The sequence below is a fragment of the Homarus americanus genome, unplaced genomic scaffold, assembly GCF_018991925.1.
Source record: "Homarus americanus isolate GMGI-L3 unplaced genomic scaffold, GMGI_Hamer_2.0 scaffold24260, whole genome shotgun sequence".
In the NCBI taxonomy this organism is placed as follows: Eukaryota; Metazoa; Arthropoda; class Malacostraca; order Decapoda; family Nephropidae; genus Homarus; species Homarus americanus.
In genome coordinates, this window is record NW_024721079.1 from 2,421,019 (window position 1) to 2,439,369 (window position 18,351).

The window sequence follows — 18,351 nt, forward strand, 5'->3', positions numbered from 1 at the left end:
GAGCTCAAGATTTATGACTCAAGCCACTGATCTTTCTCGTGTGCTTTTAGACGTCCGATACCCTCCAAGACCTTCGGCGTTGAAATATTTTCCTCAAAATTTGTCGAACCCAGTTTTTGATGTGTGGTTCTTTACTACTACTACTACTACTACTACCATAATAAGCACTAGAACTATTATCACCATTACTATTGCTACTACCACCATTACTATTGTTACTACCACCACTACTCTTACAGCTATTACTACTATTACTTCTACTACCATAACAACCACTACTACTAAATTATTGCTCCCATTACTACTACTTCATTAACTGATCACTGTAGTTCACTTGATCCATCTCCCAAACAACTGATGATGTCAATTTACGTTCGGTCATCAATAAAAGCGGTGTAAGCTGGACCAATATTATACTCCCTGGGGTCATAACACACACCGCGCAGGGAAACACAATTTTTCAAGCGGCACAATAACGTAGATGTATTGTGGAGGCGACGCGAGATAAAGGATGAGACGGAGAGGATGTGAGAAGCAATATTGTGGATGTTTGATGAACGTTGTGTGGACGTGTCGGCTGCTGCCCTCACCACAAGCAATAATTTTGTGGTAGGAGTGTATGTGTGTTTGTGGGTTGCGTGCTGGTATAGTGTGTGGGTGATGTGGGTGTTATGTGAGCAGTGTGCGGGGGGAGGGGGAGGCGAGGCATGTGTGGCGATGTTTGATGGACATTAAGGAGACTTGGTTAGCTGTCACCAATATTGAAATTGTTATGAAGTTGTGGATGGACTACAGCGTGTGGGTGTAGCTGTGTAGGGCATGTGAGTTTGATGGGTATGGATGTAAGGGTGTATTAGTGTAGATATAGGGTGTATGTGGTGTGGATATTAGAGTGGGGGCGTGTGGGCTGTGTATGGGTATGGCTGGTGTGATAGTGGGGGTCATGTGATCAAAATTGTATTGACGTGTTGGCTGCCGAAGATGATTGATTATATTGTTTTGCAGGAGTGTAGTGGTGTGTAGGGGTGTAGGGGTGGGTATTGGGGTGTTTGATGAAAACTGTGTGTGGGTGTTGATTGATATGAAGCTTGATTGATTGATTTGCTGAAATTGTGTGGCAGGGGGTGTGGATGAGGGGTACCAGCGGTGTAGGTGAGTGTGTTTGGAAGGAGGTGTGGATGAGATGGTGTTGATGTGGGTGTAGGTGTGAGAGTGTAGAAGGGAGTGTAGATGAGGGGTGTTGATATGAATGGTGTGAGCATAGAAATGTTTGACATATTTTGTGTTGTCCACATATTGGCTGCTATCAAAGTTACCTCCTGTGGTGAAACTGTGGAGGTACTAAGTGGGTGTGGGTGTGGGGGCGTGGAGTTGGGAGTGCAGAGATGTGAGTATAGGAACAGAGGTGGAGGTGTAGAGGTGTGTGTATGAGGTGTAAATGTAGGGGTGTAGAGATATGGGTGTGGGAGTGGAGAAATGCAAGTGTCCGGGTGTATCTCTGTTTGATGTGTCTAATTTTTCATCGGAAGTATACGACATATAGCTATTAACCATGACACGCGGAGGTCCTCATCACACTGTCAACAGGGAAGAGTGGGAACTGTTGCACTCAGCCTTAGTCCCACTTTGTACTCAGCCTTAGTCCCACTTTGTACTTTACTGGAGTTGTCCAATTAACAGTAGGGGAGGACTTTATACATCCCCACGCCGTTGTCAAACCCGTATAAACGAGGCTACAGTCATGCTAAGCCTCGCCTACCTGTGACAAAAATTTGCTTAGCTCAGAAAACTTACGTTGGGCCTCGAGCTGTGGTCAGAATTCCAGGCATACAACTTTGGGTGGGGGTGAAGACAGAACTCAGACAACACTGTGGATTAGAACGATAACTGTTATTGTCGGGTCCTTAATGGTGAAACAAGAAACAGAATGGGTAAAGAAGACTGACAACATGTGCAGAATACATACTAACTTACAGTATTTCTAAACAGATCTGACGATAACCCCTCCCCCATAGAAAAACGATTTACAGTGCAATCAGTCACAGCGGCTAGACTAGAGGAAGTAAATTATATTCACGAGAAAATAATTACAACCACTTTAAATCTTGACGGAGAAAAACATGGCACAACAAAGAGGGAATGAGCAGAAGAGGAATGAATTCTGTGAAACAATACAAAATGCCTTTAAGAGAATGAGAAGCAGAGAACGTGTAGAATCATTATCGGAGGTGTAAATAAATACGTTAGTAATGGGAGACAAAGGACTGAGAGAACATAAGGTAGAATTGGTAAAAGAAAAACAGAAAACCTAAAGAGTGTAACAGCCATGGACACTTTCACACGCAAGGGGACACACACACACACACACACACACACATACATACACCCGATAGAGATTTTTCAGGATAAAGAGATTATGTAAACAGTTGGGATTATCTAAAAAAAAAATAGTTTCCCAGTTTGTTTCACCTGATGACTAAACCCCCTAATGCTATCAGGTGGAGTTAGGTTAGGTTAGATTCTGTTAGATTAGATTATGTTAGATTAGGTAAAGTTAGGTTAGGGTGGTTAATTTTAAAGTGAAATAAACTGGGGAGGGTGGGGGATGGTGGGGAGCTAATCTCTAGGTGAGCCAACAGTTGTGCCAGAAGTCTAAGACAAATTGTAAAAGAGAGAGGATACAAAATATTTCATCTCAAACTTTAGACTCAATCATATACTTTGGATTTTCAAGCTGACGAAAAACAAACTTGAATAAAGTAGACATGTAAATATAATCTGAAAGAATCGATAATAAGGAAAAGTAACAGAATAAAAGAGAAAGAGAATGAAGAGGATCAGAAAGAGAAGCAGAAAGTATAACGAAGATGAAAGCGAGAGAGAAAGAGAAAAGGCTTGGACGAGAACTTAACATTGATTTTAGACTTGGAAAAAAAAAAATCGATACAGACTTTAGATTTGATAAAAAAAAGAAATCTGTGGCTTAGCTGAGAGATATAGGGGGGGAGGGGGAGGGGACAAAATAGAACACTGTTAAGAATGGTGTAGTTATCCTATTCAATGTTGAGACAGCTAACAGGTGTCTGGGAGGTACTTTAGAATGCACAGTAAACAAGTCAAAGCATAAAACACTGAATGAAGAGGAGGAATACGAGTAAATAAATGAAGGAGAAATGGTATAAAACTGACGATAAACCATTAATAAAGAATGGTAAATGTCCAGAATGGAATAATAAGTAAAAAGAATTACACAAAAGAGGAGGAGGAAGCCCTTTGAGTCACATCCTCCCACTATTCAACATTGTGTGGAGACCAGGTGACAAGTCTATCATAATTATGTTCTAATTATATGAAGAAAAAAAAGTGGCGTAAAAATTCACGAGGGAAGGTATATGAGTGTCTCAGAGAATGGAAAAAAAAACACAATGAAGTTGATTGCTAGCTTAGAATGATAGGAGAGAACATTTAAGTGTGAAATAAAATAATATATATATAGTATTTTTATATAGTGAAATACTCTTTTGAATCCCACGGAATGCGTATGGCAAGTCCTGAGGAAGAGTGTTGTCAGAGTATATAGTAAGCTCACAGCAAGGTAGAGAGCATTGGTCTAGAGTCGACTGTGGTGTAGAACTAGGTCATCTGTTACGATATTTTCTCCTCGTGTGTTTGTACTCAAGATAATGACAACAAATATCCCAGATCTCCAAAATATGACAGTGGTGTGAGAGCGATATGACGACGTACAGAAAGTCTTCATAGTAAAACACTGATAGAAGAAATTTTGAATAATAATGGAATAAATTTAAATGTCAACAAAGAAGATGTAAAGATGAATATCCAGGGGAAAAAAACTGAGGTCAGGGATGGAGAAGAGAAGTTGAGGGGAAAAAGTGACTCGAGAACTTGATTAAAATACTTAAACTGTTGTATCTATTATTGAGAAATATAAACACAAAAATATTACGATAATTATCAACGTGTGAAGAAGAAGAAGAAGAAGAAGAAGAAGATTTTTTCTTTCACTCTTTTTTTTTCTGTCTCTCTCCATCTGTTTCTCTCACCCCCCAAAACCCCATTCATCCTCACTATAGCTCTCCACCTGAGCCATTCCCACCTCTCCTCTCTTACTTTCACCCTCTCCTCTCCCTTAACCTACCAAGATGTCTTCACTCACTGATTCTCTCTCCAGCACACACCTTCCTCGTGTTTCCTCTTTTTCCTTCTTCCCTCTCCCTCGCACTCTCCATCTCTTACCCAACCCCTTCTCTTTTCTCCCTCTCCTCCTCTCTTCTCTTCACCCAGCGACCTGACGGATGCTCCAACAGCTCATCCATCAAAGTGTCACTCCACCTTCTGTTAATTTTCCGTAAATACTCTCCGCGTCACTTTGCAACAAAAATGCTAATGCAATTTTTGCTGGCGAAGGTCTAACATCTTAGATGATGTATTTTTAGAAACTTTCCCAATAAAATACTAAATTGATCTTCCTCGAGTCTTCTGATAAACTGTGGGCAAGATATACTGGTATCTCCTTGGTGTGTGTGTGTGTGTGTGTGTTAATGGTGTACACGCGGGGACGGATACACTTACATGGCTTTGAGGTACACATAAGCCTGGTTCGCTACCGTAATCCTACTCTAGTGCCATCTTGTTATGTTGTGTTTTATGTATAATTCACATCTTGTAGAAGCTTTTTCGCCGCCATGATATACCATAATGCCGGGCGTCAGGGGCGAACACACACACACACACACACACACACACACACACGCTACGTTAAATATGAATAATTACAGCTATTACTATATTTATATTTTGGTAATTATGTCTGGCCTCTATGCAGGGACGACCATATAGATAACAAAAATGCAAACTATAAACGAATAACATCATTACGAACCTTACCGACCCTACGGAGACTTAACCTAATTTATCTACAGTTTGGTTATGTTGTGGAAGTAAACGACACCGGAAAAGAAAGTATATTTTTTATCATATATGAACTAATTTGCAGTAATTCTCATCACTAAAATATTAACAACAATGAATTAAAATCCCCATAAACTTGAACATATTTAATTTGTTTACGGTCTGTCCTTGTGAATACCAAATCCCTTGAATAATTAAATTTTGGTAACCTATAATACCTTAGCGGTGCGATAACAAGCATGATTCGACTATTAGCGTATACAAGGGGAACAAGGGGGTGTAACTAAACACTGGCACGACTGAAACTCCAGCTTTGTTGTGTGGTGGAGGTTCAGAGGTGTGACGCTTCTGTTATGAGTGGGGGCACGTTGCTAAGGCTGCCAGGTGTATAGGAGTTACCTGTTCATGTTAATACTCTAATTAGGCTCTGATAGTATACTGAAGCACCACAACACTTCACGTCGAGGCCACAGACGCTGACATTACACGTGTGAGACATAAAGCCACACTGACAAAGTACTGAATATAAAATACCTTAATGATTTGAGTAATTTAAAAAAATATGAAAATTTTCTCACGTGGAAAGAATTTTTAACATGTTTCAGACTGTACAGTAAAGAACATTTTCCCGCTTTCCAAAGTTTGGTGGTTAAGTAGAAAGATTGTATGGTGAAATGGTCCCGTTGTGAGTCTCTCTCTCTCTCTCTCTCTCTCTCTCTCTCTCTCTCTCTCTCCCCCCCAACACACCAAATACGAGGGAATTCGTTCAATACTGCACCACGCCAACGTAGAAATCAATAGATGTCAATTTTACTCACTCGCTGTACAGTCTGGAGCAGAGTTACAGTGTGTCTTCGTCAGTTTAACGTATATAGTAATAACAGCAGTAAATACTACACTATGATTTAAAGGTTATTATCACTGGGCTGTTTTACACATATTTAATCATAATTTTTTAGGATATACAGAGTAATTAATATTTATAGAATGGGAATGCGAGGGGAGGTTATCATTACCTTCGGGGAGGGGAGGGGCGGGCCGGGCAGGGCGGGCAGGACGGGCAGGGCAGGGGAGAGCCACTCGGTACAGTAGCAACACAAATTTACTGTGAGGGGCGGAGGGGGAACAGACCATTACGTTTAATAACATGGTTGTATATTTAGTTACGTTAAGTTAAATTAAGGTTCAGTTTAGCCTGAGAATATCATATTAGGTGAGTCTGATAGATCATAACAATGTGAGTGAGGTGTAATACAGTTGCTGACGCTATTAACAGTCTCTTTACTTGAATTATTGCCACGTCTCCTCTCTCAGCTTTAGTTGGCAACACTGTTAAATTTTTTCCCCCCCTACTCTTAAAAATCTCTCTCTGAAAAAACTGAAGTACTCGCAAACTCGCTCTCATTCTTTCACCTTTTTTTTTTCTATGGTGTTCTACTTTTACAACAAAGATCCCAAGACATCTATCCATCCATCCATCTCCGTCACCTTACTTAACATAACATAATCCATCAACATCACGTCCATCCCTGAAGAAGACAAAAAAAATCTATCGGGGTTCTGTTATCCTGTTGGGTGTGTGTGTAGACCGCTGCTTGCTGGATGTCTCACCCCAAGGATTTTTTCAAGTACCCACACCCAAGTCTTCTACTCACACACACACACACACACACACACACACACACACACACACACACACACACATATATCCTGCAAAGTATTTTATTGTCGTACGTAATTGAGACACACACACACAAGGCTGTTTCTCACGTCTGCCCAGAAACACTTTTACTTCCTGCTCCACAAAGACACTAGCCAGGTACTTGTGTCTGTCGATTTACTGTGACTTATTTTGCCACAACACAAACACATCACCTCCCAACCTTCTCCTCCAGCAGTACTACAACACATAACACAGCACCTAACACCTCCACCTGCACCTCTAAACATAACATAGCACCTCACAGAACGCAAAATACAGACAGATATCACACACACACAACACCACACACACACACACACACACACACACACACACACACACACACACACACACACACACTATTATTATGACCACACTTCGTCACCCAATCGACACAATCTATTGAGTCTTTCGCTCACATGTAACCCGAATGGACCAACTGGGAATATTTTTCACATGCCTTGACACCCCCTTCCCTGTGTCCTGAATTTTTAGAAAGGTGAAGCTCCTCTCTTACACACTTTCTATTTCTTTCATTTTCTCTATTCTTTTCCTTTCTCGATGTTTTTTTTTCGCTCCACCCCCCTCTCTCTCTCCCCCACCTCTCTCTCTCTCTCTCTCTCTCTCTCTCTCTCTTATAAAAGACCATCTTGACTAGGAGATGAAAGCTATCCCACTTTCTCTGTAACCTACATTACACATTCCTCACTTGAAAAATTCATTCCCGTTTTTCGTATACTATTGAGCCAAACCAAGAGAATATTTCGTTTTTCTCCCCCAATAGTTTTCCAAATTTGCGTAAAGCTGCGAGAAAATGAAAAAAAAACAAAATCAAACAAAAATAACCTTGGGAATAGGAAAGCAAAATGTGTGTATTCGTGTCGGCAGAATAAACCATAAAAATGTTAGCCTTAAGTTTTACGGTGTGAGAAGACATTCAGCACATGCAGCCAGCCTCTCTCTCTCTCTCTCTCTCTCTCTCTCTCTCTCTCTCTCTCTCTCTCTCTCTCTCTTTCTCTCTCTCTTTCTCTCTCTCTCTCTTTCAAGACTCGGGGTAGTTTTTTTATACTGGGGTCAGGTTTAATTTACGTCATCAAAATAGTTTTCATGCTGAAGTTAAATCAACGAGAGAGAGAGAGAGAGAGAGAGAGAGAGAGATTCAAATAAGTTTTACCTTCGAAGTTGTTGACATCTAAATCTGCACCTGTCCCTCACCTCCACGTGTCCTTCACCTCCACGTGTCCCTCACCTCCACGTGTCCCTCACCTCCACGTGTCCCTAACCTCCACGTGTCCCTCACCTCCACGTGTCCCTCACCTCCACGTGTCCCTCACCTCCACGTGTCCCTCACCTCCACGTGTCCCTGCACCTCGTGTCCTTCACCTCCACGTGTCCCTCACCTCCACGTGTCCCTCACCTCCACGTGTCCCTCACTCCACGTGTCCCTCACCTCCACGTGTCCTTCACCTCCACGTGTCCCTCACCTCCACGTGTCCCTCACCTCCACGTGTCCCTCACCTCCACGTGTCCCTCACCTCCACGTGTCCTTCACCTCCACGTGTCCCTAACCTCCACGTGTCCTTCACCTCCACGTGTCCCTCACCTCCACGAGTTTCACTGGAATAAGATTACCCGAGTGTTCTCCACCTCATTTAACAAAGCCAGTGTGTGTGTGTGTGGTGTCTCGCTCCTAGCGGTTCTCAGACGTGAAGTAAAGGAGTCGTGTATGTTATTATATTAGAAAGTTATACATCATCTTTACAACTGTTTATCTTCATTGTAAGTAAAAATGACTTATTCAAAGTTAGTTATACCTTGTACGCCAGGTAACTGTATTAGTCATGGCCTCCACGACCCTCTCACCTGTGTGGTTAATTAATTGTCGGCCAAACCACAGGATATTGAATCATTGACGACTCCTCGATGGCCTGGTAAACTAACTGGGTCATTGATAACTTCATAAGAGCCAAGTTTACTAAACGCCTAAGGACGACATAAGAACCACGACCTCCTATCCACTACCACTAGATGAATAATAATGAAGTTTTGACTAAAGGGACTTATGTTGTTCGTGTGTCTGGAAGGAAGTGGAGTGTGTGACCAGGAAGTGAGTGCATGGTTGCTATAGGGAAATATATTTTGAAATGAAAGACTATAGTTGCGTTGGTAGGACTTAGAACTTTTTACTTAGACATATAGTGTATAGAAGAACTAGCACACGATATGGAGGCCACAACACCCCCTATTGTCCTTAATTGACCGAGCTGTAAAAATGCCTTTACTTTACCCTTACGTATTATTAATTCTTTCACTGATTTTACATACCATCTTGAGTGTGACGTATATTTTCTTTAGATTATTTCGCTTATATGTTAAAGTATAGATAATTTTTCTCAGTTCTTTCACATAATTTCTTACCTGTGGCGCACAGAGGTCAACCCTGTAAACAAAACAACTCTTAGCGTTCACACTCCTTCATCCTGCAATGACGGAAACTTCGCCAGACGAACAATTACCCTCCCCCCCTCTCACCTTCTACCAGCAGTGGCATTCTTTTATAATTATACCATTGTGTGGTGGATCTATTCCTTCAATTGTAATTTATTGTGTAAAGTATTCGCCTTCTTTTACCTCATAATTACAATGGCATTATCCTCAGTTTACGGAGTTACAATATTCTTTCCGTCTGCAGATGTGAGAACGTATTAAGTTACCTCACCTACGGCACAAAAAAGACGCCTAAAAAAAAAAAGTCGAAATTAAACTGAGATTATCCCCAGAACTGTGTATGTGTGTTCTCTGGGTCTTATTTACGTAGTACATAAGATAGCGGGGGAAGCTGTAGGGCGCGAGACCCAGAATATGTTGGTTATGTTTGTTTATGTGGCCTTACACGGGTTTACGAGCAGTTAGAGGCCTCACTGCCACCACCTCGAAATGCAATAACTAACACACAACCACGTTAAGGTTCTTTACAACCTGTCCTCACTATGATAGGTGAGATATTCTACTCTGGTTGATAAATACACTAATGGTTGTACTACTTAGCTAGACTATCCATGGAATTGTATAAATAAGTTGGTGAGTAAATAGTGTTTCATAAATTACATTTGCATTTATGTTAACGTTAATTCAAGGATAGTTTATATAAGTTTGTGTAGAATTGGTTAAACATTATGCTAGATTAAGACTGAATATGTTTCCTTATACGTGTACCGAACATTGGTTAGTTTCCTGGTGTATATATAGTAAGAAATATGATAAGTTATATAGATATAAGTCCGGCTTCTTTTGCGTCACAATATGAACATGTTGAGATGAAAACATATATATAATTCAATTGCAGGATATATATAAGAGTTTCAACAGGACTTCTTGGTGACCGATAAAGGCAGCTGCTGTCTGGCGCTCCGTGTTGTCTCGCGATAAAAAAAGAAATATTCCCACGACTCAGAATCCTACCACGTTATGGGTGTAGGAATTGCAGGTCGTGTACCTTCCTTCTTGAATTTATTACACAGATTTTCTCCGTAAAGATCAGGAGTATACGAGAAGATCCTCTCGCCGCCTCCAGCCCAGACCATGTTTTATCACTACGTGGAGGGTTTTATACCACTGTCCACAAGACGCAATTTTATTAGTACTGGAGATTCAGGTCCTTAGTTCTATTTTTATTCAATTTATCAATACGAAACAGATTTTACATTTACAGGCACGGATATAAGTACATAATCAAATTCAAGCACAATACAAGTTCTTGAACAGATCTCGATAAATTTACAATGGTTGAGTGGACACAACGTTCGCCTCTAGCCCCCAGGATCACTGGTTCGCGCCTCGGCCACTCGAATGTTCACCAGGTTGTGAATAGATGCCTAACTTTACACCTGGGGGATTGAAGGCAAACGAGTGCAGTGCCAGCAACACTGTCTCTCAGTACCGAAAGCATGGTATTTAATTATTGTATCTGCAGGTGTATGGGACCCACTTCCCCTGTTATACAAGTGTTGATAGATACAATGGTATAACTATGCGTACAGGTGAAACTGCAACGAGAGACACAGACAGACACAAGTGCAGGAACAGATAAGGAGTTATAGAAATAAATTACGTTCATATTACTATAATTCATACGTACAATATAAGCCTAGGGGGATCGTGTGTGAAACATGAGCGACCCTTAACAGGTGTCGAGTGTTTTATGCTCGTAATATACATAGGTAAATGTGATTCTAACTCACTGTGTTTATAGATTTTATCACTATTGTTATTATAAGATGCAAATGCCGGTACAGATACGATTAATGGCACACCTACACGTACAGAGGCAAGTCCAGACACGTACAGATGATATAGGCGCAGATACGGTCACAGATACACGTCATTAAGATTCATACATAATACAGGTACAGTTAAAGGTACAGTTATCACAGTGATCATACAAATCTATATGCTAATTACCACCTTTGTTAAATTTATTCCACACTACCAACAGGAAAAACAAATATTTATTCGTCCATCGATTAACCAATGATATATCCTGTAATTTTACCATTGTAATTTGAAAACTGGTATTAAATTCCTTGATGGTATTTATAATTTGTATGTAATATGAAATGCAGTGTAAAGGATTGTAGTTTTTTTTTGGGGGGTGTGGGCAGATTTCAAGTCCAATACTGTAGCTTTGTCGTGAATTATCCCATGTTTATAGTATTAAATTGTTAACTCATCATAAATTTTATATATCCATGCCTTTTTTTTTTTTAAGTTTTATCACAAATTTACCTATATTCTTGTCATAATACCTGAGTTGATGCCAAAAATGTTATTGTATGTTTATGGCAAAGTCCTCCATCATCTTCCCATACTGTACTTTCAAGTTTTACAGATGAGGAAGTCAAAGTTGTCGAGTACAGTGTCATCTATGTTGTCTCTTTGTGTACCGTTGACTTAATATACAGTATACTTTATTTACGCTGTTCTTATTAATTTAAATGGACTGCCTTTCTTTTAATTGACTTGTGGGATACTAACAAGACAGTGTGTGTGTGTTTTAGGTTAGGTTAGGGTGCTTAATCATTATGTGAAATAAATTGGGAATAATTCTTCATATAATCCTATAAACTTTGCTAAACTTCTTGTCATATATAAGCTTAGTAGTGAAGTGTTTACCACAAGTTTACTTAAAGGTTAACATTATCTCTTTTTTAACATGATTTTAACTGATTTATGGAATCCCTGCAACATGGTAATACACCTTAATTAAAAAAAATCCCACTTTTGTGCCATAACTTAAAATTCTGCTAAAAATTCTCCTCATAATTAAGATATAAAGATTAAATTAGCGAAGTTGTTAGCATAATTATTACAAGACGCAGGTGACAGGTGAGGCAACACCGTAAGTGTCTGACTTTATTCATTAATCACAGGCTAATGACCTGAATCTTATGAAGGATGGTGATACGGCAGAGAACCAAAACACCATAAGTTGTTGTTCTTCCGAGTTGTTTGTGTGATATAAGTTGAGTATCGTAGTCACATCCTTCTTCTTGGCTGTTAAGGGGGAGGTGTCTCAGTTGCTGGCTCTCAGTAGGAATCTCTCACATCTCACCTGCCACTCTTCACCAGGACTCACCTCTCACTCTGCCGTCACACCTCTTGGCCGTCACACGTCCCGAAGCCTCTCACGTTCTTAGTATGTGATGTAAGAACGTATCTGTGCGACGTTCGTTTCCTCCTTCATGTCACTCTTCATACATTGTAATATTCGTGTTAGTTTCGGCGTCGACAAGCGCTTGATATTTCTGATGATAAATTTATTGTATTTTCACTAGATTTTGATTTAGTACATTTTAATATTTACTATAATGACTATGAATGAATATTATATTAATAAATAGCGACTGAAAGTAAGTAGTTATCGTAATTTCTAAAAAAAAACTAATAAAAAAAAATCGAAAAAAATAATTATGGATTGGCTTAAAGTTTGAAGATACAATAAAGTACATACGTGTAACAAGAAGGGATTATCATTTATAACGGAACAGTAAACAAGCCTCAAGGGAGATACTGGTACTCGTCTAAAACTCATTAACTCTTCACGATATAAGTGTACCAAGGTAACATTGTCTAGTGATATGAGGCGTGAGAGGACGACACACGGATAATAATGTAAATCGAAAGAAACAGGACTAAATATACTCACAGAAAAGAAAAATGGACAGATGAGATAAAAAAGAAATAACAACATTAGTTCTGTTTTAATTTCGGTAATTATTTTGCTGTGTACTGGATTATTACGGCCATTGGAACTTTTAAATTATTAATTCTTTTTGAGTTGAGTTAATTACGTGTAGTCATAGAGGCTGGCGGGGACACTTTGTGCTGCCACAAATAAACCAAATTCGGAGCTTGAATGAGACTCATTTTAAACTGTATCACGAATGTCAACATTTGAAGAAATATATTAGATAACACAGCTCAAAAACCTCATCATTTGGTCACTAATATCATCAAAATCTAAGCGTTTGAAGACCAGTGTTTACACGAGCAAATATACTCTTAATTTTTTTTATTTTCAAAAATTAAATATAAATATAATATTTACATACCACATCGTCAAATCAGGGAATTTAACGCTTAATAAAACCACATTATTAAACAGGATATTATTGTTTGATGAAATACTGTATATATATTCCCAGAGCTGCCGAGGCCCAGCCCACAGTGTATAATACTCTTAACGTTACTACTAACCTAAAATGGCGCCATAAAGTAGAACATTTATACCAGTCGATCGTTTATCTCACTTAACTCTACTTTATACGTCTGTGTTTTATCCCCGCGCTGCAGGATAATGATTGTGGAGTTAGAGGGTTTTTCTGGAAGACGGGGTAAGGCGTGTGTGTGTGTGTGTGTGCGTGCGTGTGTGTGTGTGTGTGTGCGTGCGCGTTAAGTGTGGCAGTAACACGTGGGGGTTCACACAGACGTTCCTTGAAAAATATCAGCAAAGGTGATACAAGGAGAAAGAAATTGCATAGGATTCCAAAACACTTTCCTTATTTCATACTCAACCAAATTTATCCGTAGAATCTTGAATACAGTGACTTAACCATCTGAGTACAATGACTTAACCACCTGAGTACGATAATGTAGCCACCTAGGTACAATGACTTAACCACCTGAGGACATTGACTTAACCCCGCAAAATACAACGTCTTAAACCCCTGAGATTAGAGGTTAGATTAGGTTATTTTAGGTTAGGTTAAAGTGTCGGCTTTAATCTATTTTCTTTATTATAATTTACCTTTCATAACAATACACCAATCACAATATCTAGTTTTCGTGGTTATCAATATCTCGTCTCTGTCAACAACTTAGTATTAAGATAAAATTTCATACCCGATTGTACACATCTTCCTCTAGACCTGAGCCACCGGTTACACTGTGTTATATGAGCCGGGGTTATAGCTGGAGGTCTGGAGGTTATCTAGGTGTGTTCACTGAGGCCAGGCCGTGTGGCACATTATTTATTTATACACTTATGAATATTTGACCAGGGTGTAGATTTTTTGTTTTATTTGGAAATGGGAATAGAAGTTCGACATAAAGTTAGATAGTTCTTTAATGACCTAAGTGACGGGAATGTTTTGATATACTGGATGGTTTAGTGAGACCTTGGGATGTTGTCTTCATAACACAGTTTGTTGGTTAAGGTTTAAAATTTAATCTTTTTCCTGTCTAATCTTCACCAGCCTTTATTATTCACTGAAAATTGTTAAAATTCTCTTGATTGTTATACTGGTAACGTGAGTTGTATAGTTAATAAGATAATAGTAAACATATGCACAACCATGATATAAAGGATTCAAGTGTTTATATATATAACAAGGTTCTCTTTCTCAACACCACAATGCTCGGGGCCTTGACTGTGTTTTTACAATAAAAAGTTGTCTTTTTATTTGGATTCAATGCTTTTTCAGCCTAATATTTACGTCCGTTTATTGTTTTATTGTTAGCGAGGGGAGCCGGGAGCCACTGCAATTGGTTCGATGTTGACTCGTGTGTGTGTGTGTGTGTGTGTGTGTGTGTGTGTGTGTCATCAAGGTGCATCATTACTTAGTCTACCAGTCTTATACTTCGTACATTCACGAGGTAACACCCAAGGATACTAAAATATTGTTCACATCTGGACCAATGACAAGGAGTCTGTAATGGCTGGCACTGAACTCAAACTCCTTCACTTTCTCAACTGTAAACTTAGGTTTTGTAGTAGTTGAATGAGGGTGCGCCAAGTCCGTAGACTTGCTAGTCAGTTTACAGCTGGGTGGCCTGGAGGTATCTTTAGGTGTCAGCTTTGTATCCATTCGCCAATATACCTCTCATAGTCCACCATGGAGTTATGAAGTATTATATTCCTCCACCTTTACTTCTCGGCGCAGAGGTGCGCTGAGAAGTAAAGGTTGAGCCACATCATTGCAACAATGTTGGTAACATTGTCGTCAACATGTTGGACAAAAGATGCCAACAATGATGGAAAGAAAGGAGATGGGTGGGGGGGATTTATAGTAGTAAGAAGAAATTAATAAGCAAATGGAGTTTTATCCCCAAATCCTCGCCCTCAGTTAACCTCTTCATCATCAAGGAAAGGGGAAGTATATGATTTCTCAAAATACCAGAGAGTCAAGATTATTACCTCTCCATGATCAGTCACAGCATTTTAATTACTAATAAAATCATGATTAATTGAAAGACCAGAATTATGATCAATGCATTATTTACTGATTGGCTGCTCTGATCTTGAAAAGGTTTAAATTTAAAAGATGTTGAGGCAGATATTACCGCATTTCACGATATATTCAAGAATAAAAAAAAAAACTAAACAGGAAGTAGGGAGTCACGCCCAACCCCATAGTCAGTCACAAATCATGGGTTCTCACGACTAAAAATGCGCTGCGCTCTTCTTGGATATATTAGGTCTTGATTCCTCTTGATACCAAAACCAGCGCACAGTATTGGAATTCCTGAATGGTACAATGTGTTCAGAGAATATATTCCTAATTGGCACACATTCCAATATGGTGAGCGGCAGTATTGATTCCTTCGCATCTCCCTCAGTGTCACGTGATGAAGGATGTGTTGGTAGAATAAATGTCTACATTCTAAAGTATCCGAACCAACGTGGACTCTCCCAGTTATTATAGAGGAAATATACAATGCACATTAAATTTTATGACCAAAATATACGTAAGTTTAAATCAATATTAAATTTATCTCCAGTGTTTTCTTCCTACCTTAAGGCTCTGTATAATTGTATATCGTATTATTAGGTAAATTAACACAAATATACATGGATTAATATTCCTTTAATGAAGATATTCAGACATTGGTTCAGTTATACAGGATCTATACACAAGTAACAGTAAAGAAGTGATGAAGTTGTCCAGGAGTTGTTGCTAATACTGGTGTTGTCTTGGAGTCCTAAACATACATCTCTCTTATAAGGCACTTGTTTTCACTTGATCTCAGAGTTATGTATTCACACTAACACCTTAAATGACACACAGACACAGAAAAAAAAATCCCTTTATTTCTTAAGTTTACTGGTGTGAGTTATCGACCATTAACAGTGATCATTAACTCATAACATCGTCACAACACATAAGTATAAAGTAATGAACTAAAAAAAAAAAAAAACTTGTGTGTTATAATGGAAACTATAGTAACTATTATCATAACACCAATATTGTTACGTGTTTCTGTGTTCTCCTCTGAAACTACAGTAATTATCGGTTAAATACATTAGTGACAAAATGTTTTTCCTGTAACAAAACAATTTACAAACTTTCATTTTCGTTTTATCGATTTTTGGAGTACATTATTTTCTTACTCAATGAAGAGCTAGTAAATGTAGGTGTGTAGTCATCGATGGCCTTGCGGAGTCACGAGGCTTCACTGAGTCAGTCAGATAAGGAAAACTCTTGATATGTAAAGGTGAATGCGTCTGTTTCCTCAAATATATGCACTGTGTGTGTGTGTGTGTGTGTGTGTGTGTGTGTGTGTGCGTGTGTGTGGTAAGGGAGTCAGGGTAAGGGAGCCAGGTGAGGGACAGGGTGAAAGTGTCAGGGTGAGGGAGCTAGGTGAGGGTATCAGAGCGAGAAGTTACGGTACATACAGGTGGTCACAGGTTGGTGGTAATTATGTTTCTGGCCACCACGCAACAGGTGTCATACAGGAAAGATTTTGTAGAAATTCAATACCTGGTGTTAGTGATACACCTACTGCTACTACACCTGATTAACTAATAATTCTATTGGCTTTTCTCCTCTACAACTCTTGAGTAAAAAAAAATGCTCCTACTCTTACTGTCCCCTCTCTTGTAACTTCTGCTACGTCTACTGTTACCTTAACTACTAAATACTACTCGTATTACTTATATCACAATTAGCAATATTTCTACTACAACTTCATCTACGGTTATCAGTGCCATTATCTCTCTCACTATCAACACTAAATCTAAACTCGATCAAAGTCCCAAATACTTTTCAATATTACTACATTAATACAACTGCTCAGTTGACTCGACAACCACAGGTGATGTTGTGAGCTCGTGGTCTCACCTGTACACGTAGTTACCTGTGACTCCTTCGTTGAGCTTAGCACCGGCCTCCTGACATTACAGGTGACCACAACATCTGTGGCTTGACACACAATGTTTTCCTCTCCACAAGTTGACCACGAAATTGCATCTGTAGAGGAAAGTGCTCTTTGTGGGTACACTTGATACCTGATACCTTTGAGTTGTCACCATTTAATTCATTTAAATGTTAAAGAATTTGTGTATATCACATCATCAGTCACATGGGTAAGATAAGAATCACCTTTCAGTGAATGTTCAAGACAATAACTAGAGCCACGACGGCACTCACTGACGTATGTCTAGTTTGGCGTTGTGTTTACATTAATGTTTGTCATCATTACACAATACCACTTATGTATTGTACAACACACAGATTAATAACGCTCGCTTGTAGCAGCAGGTGAGGCCAAACGGTATAGGGCAGGTGAGCTGGAGGCTACAGGAGAGTTATTGTGTTACAAAACGAGACAAACAAGGTCAAGGTTCATCCTGCCAGCCAACTTCTTGATTGAGTCTCGGCGTCGTGGTAGATGTTAGGTAAGGTCAACTCCTATCAGGAATCCAACCTCGAGTGAACCATTACGGCGATCCCTGTGATTCTTGTGTCTTAAGAAGAGGGAAGCGCTGGGTTTTTTTACCTGGCGAGAGGACGTGGACGAGGTTGGATATCTCATTTATTCTAGGCTAGCATGAGATTGTGCTTGTAGTCGTAGTGGTGGGAGTAGTTGCAGTCGTGGTAATGGACGTGGTCTTAGTCATGGTGGTGGGTATAGTTAAAGTCGTTTTTGTGGGCGTGGTCGTAGTCGTGGTGGTAGACGTGGTGGGTGTAGTTATAGTTGTGGGTGTGGTGGTGGGCGTGGAAGGTCAGGTGCGGGCGTGGTCGAGGCTGGAGAACTTGTACCTGCAGGGCCAGCGAGTGTCTATGTCGTGGATGGGGATAATTTCCTCGGACGGCTTCTCCCCCGCCAGCTGCTCGCGCACCTGAGACGACACCAGTGTTAGTGGGGGAAGTGGCGGTGGTGGGGTGGGGGGTAGTAGTAGTAGTAGTGGTGGGGTAGTGGTGGTGAGGGTAGTGAAG

General features: G+C 39.8%; 1 protein-coding gene across 1 annotated transcript in view; it reads right to left on the reverse strand.

Moving 5' to 3' along the window:
- Nucleotides 1–15,982: 15,982 nt before the first annotated feature.
- Nucleotides 15,983–18,351, reverse strand: part of LOC121861432 (dipeptidase 1-like) — a 127,876-nt gene continuing 125,507 nt past the window's right edge. The window contains exon 11 of the mRNA XM_042359155.1: nt 15,983–18,254. Within this exon, the coding sequence (XP_042215089.1) occupies nt 18,138–18,254 (117 nt within the window). The 3' untranslated portion in view covers nt 15,983–18,137. The remainder of the gene's footprint in view (nt 18,255–18,351) is intronic.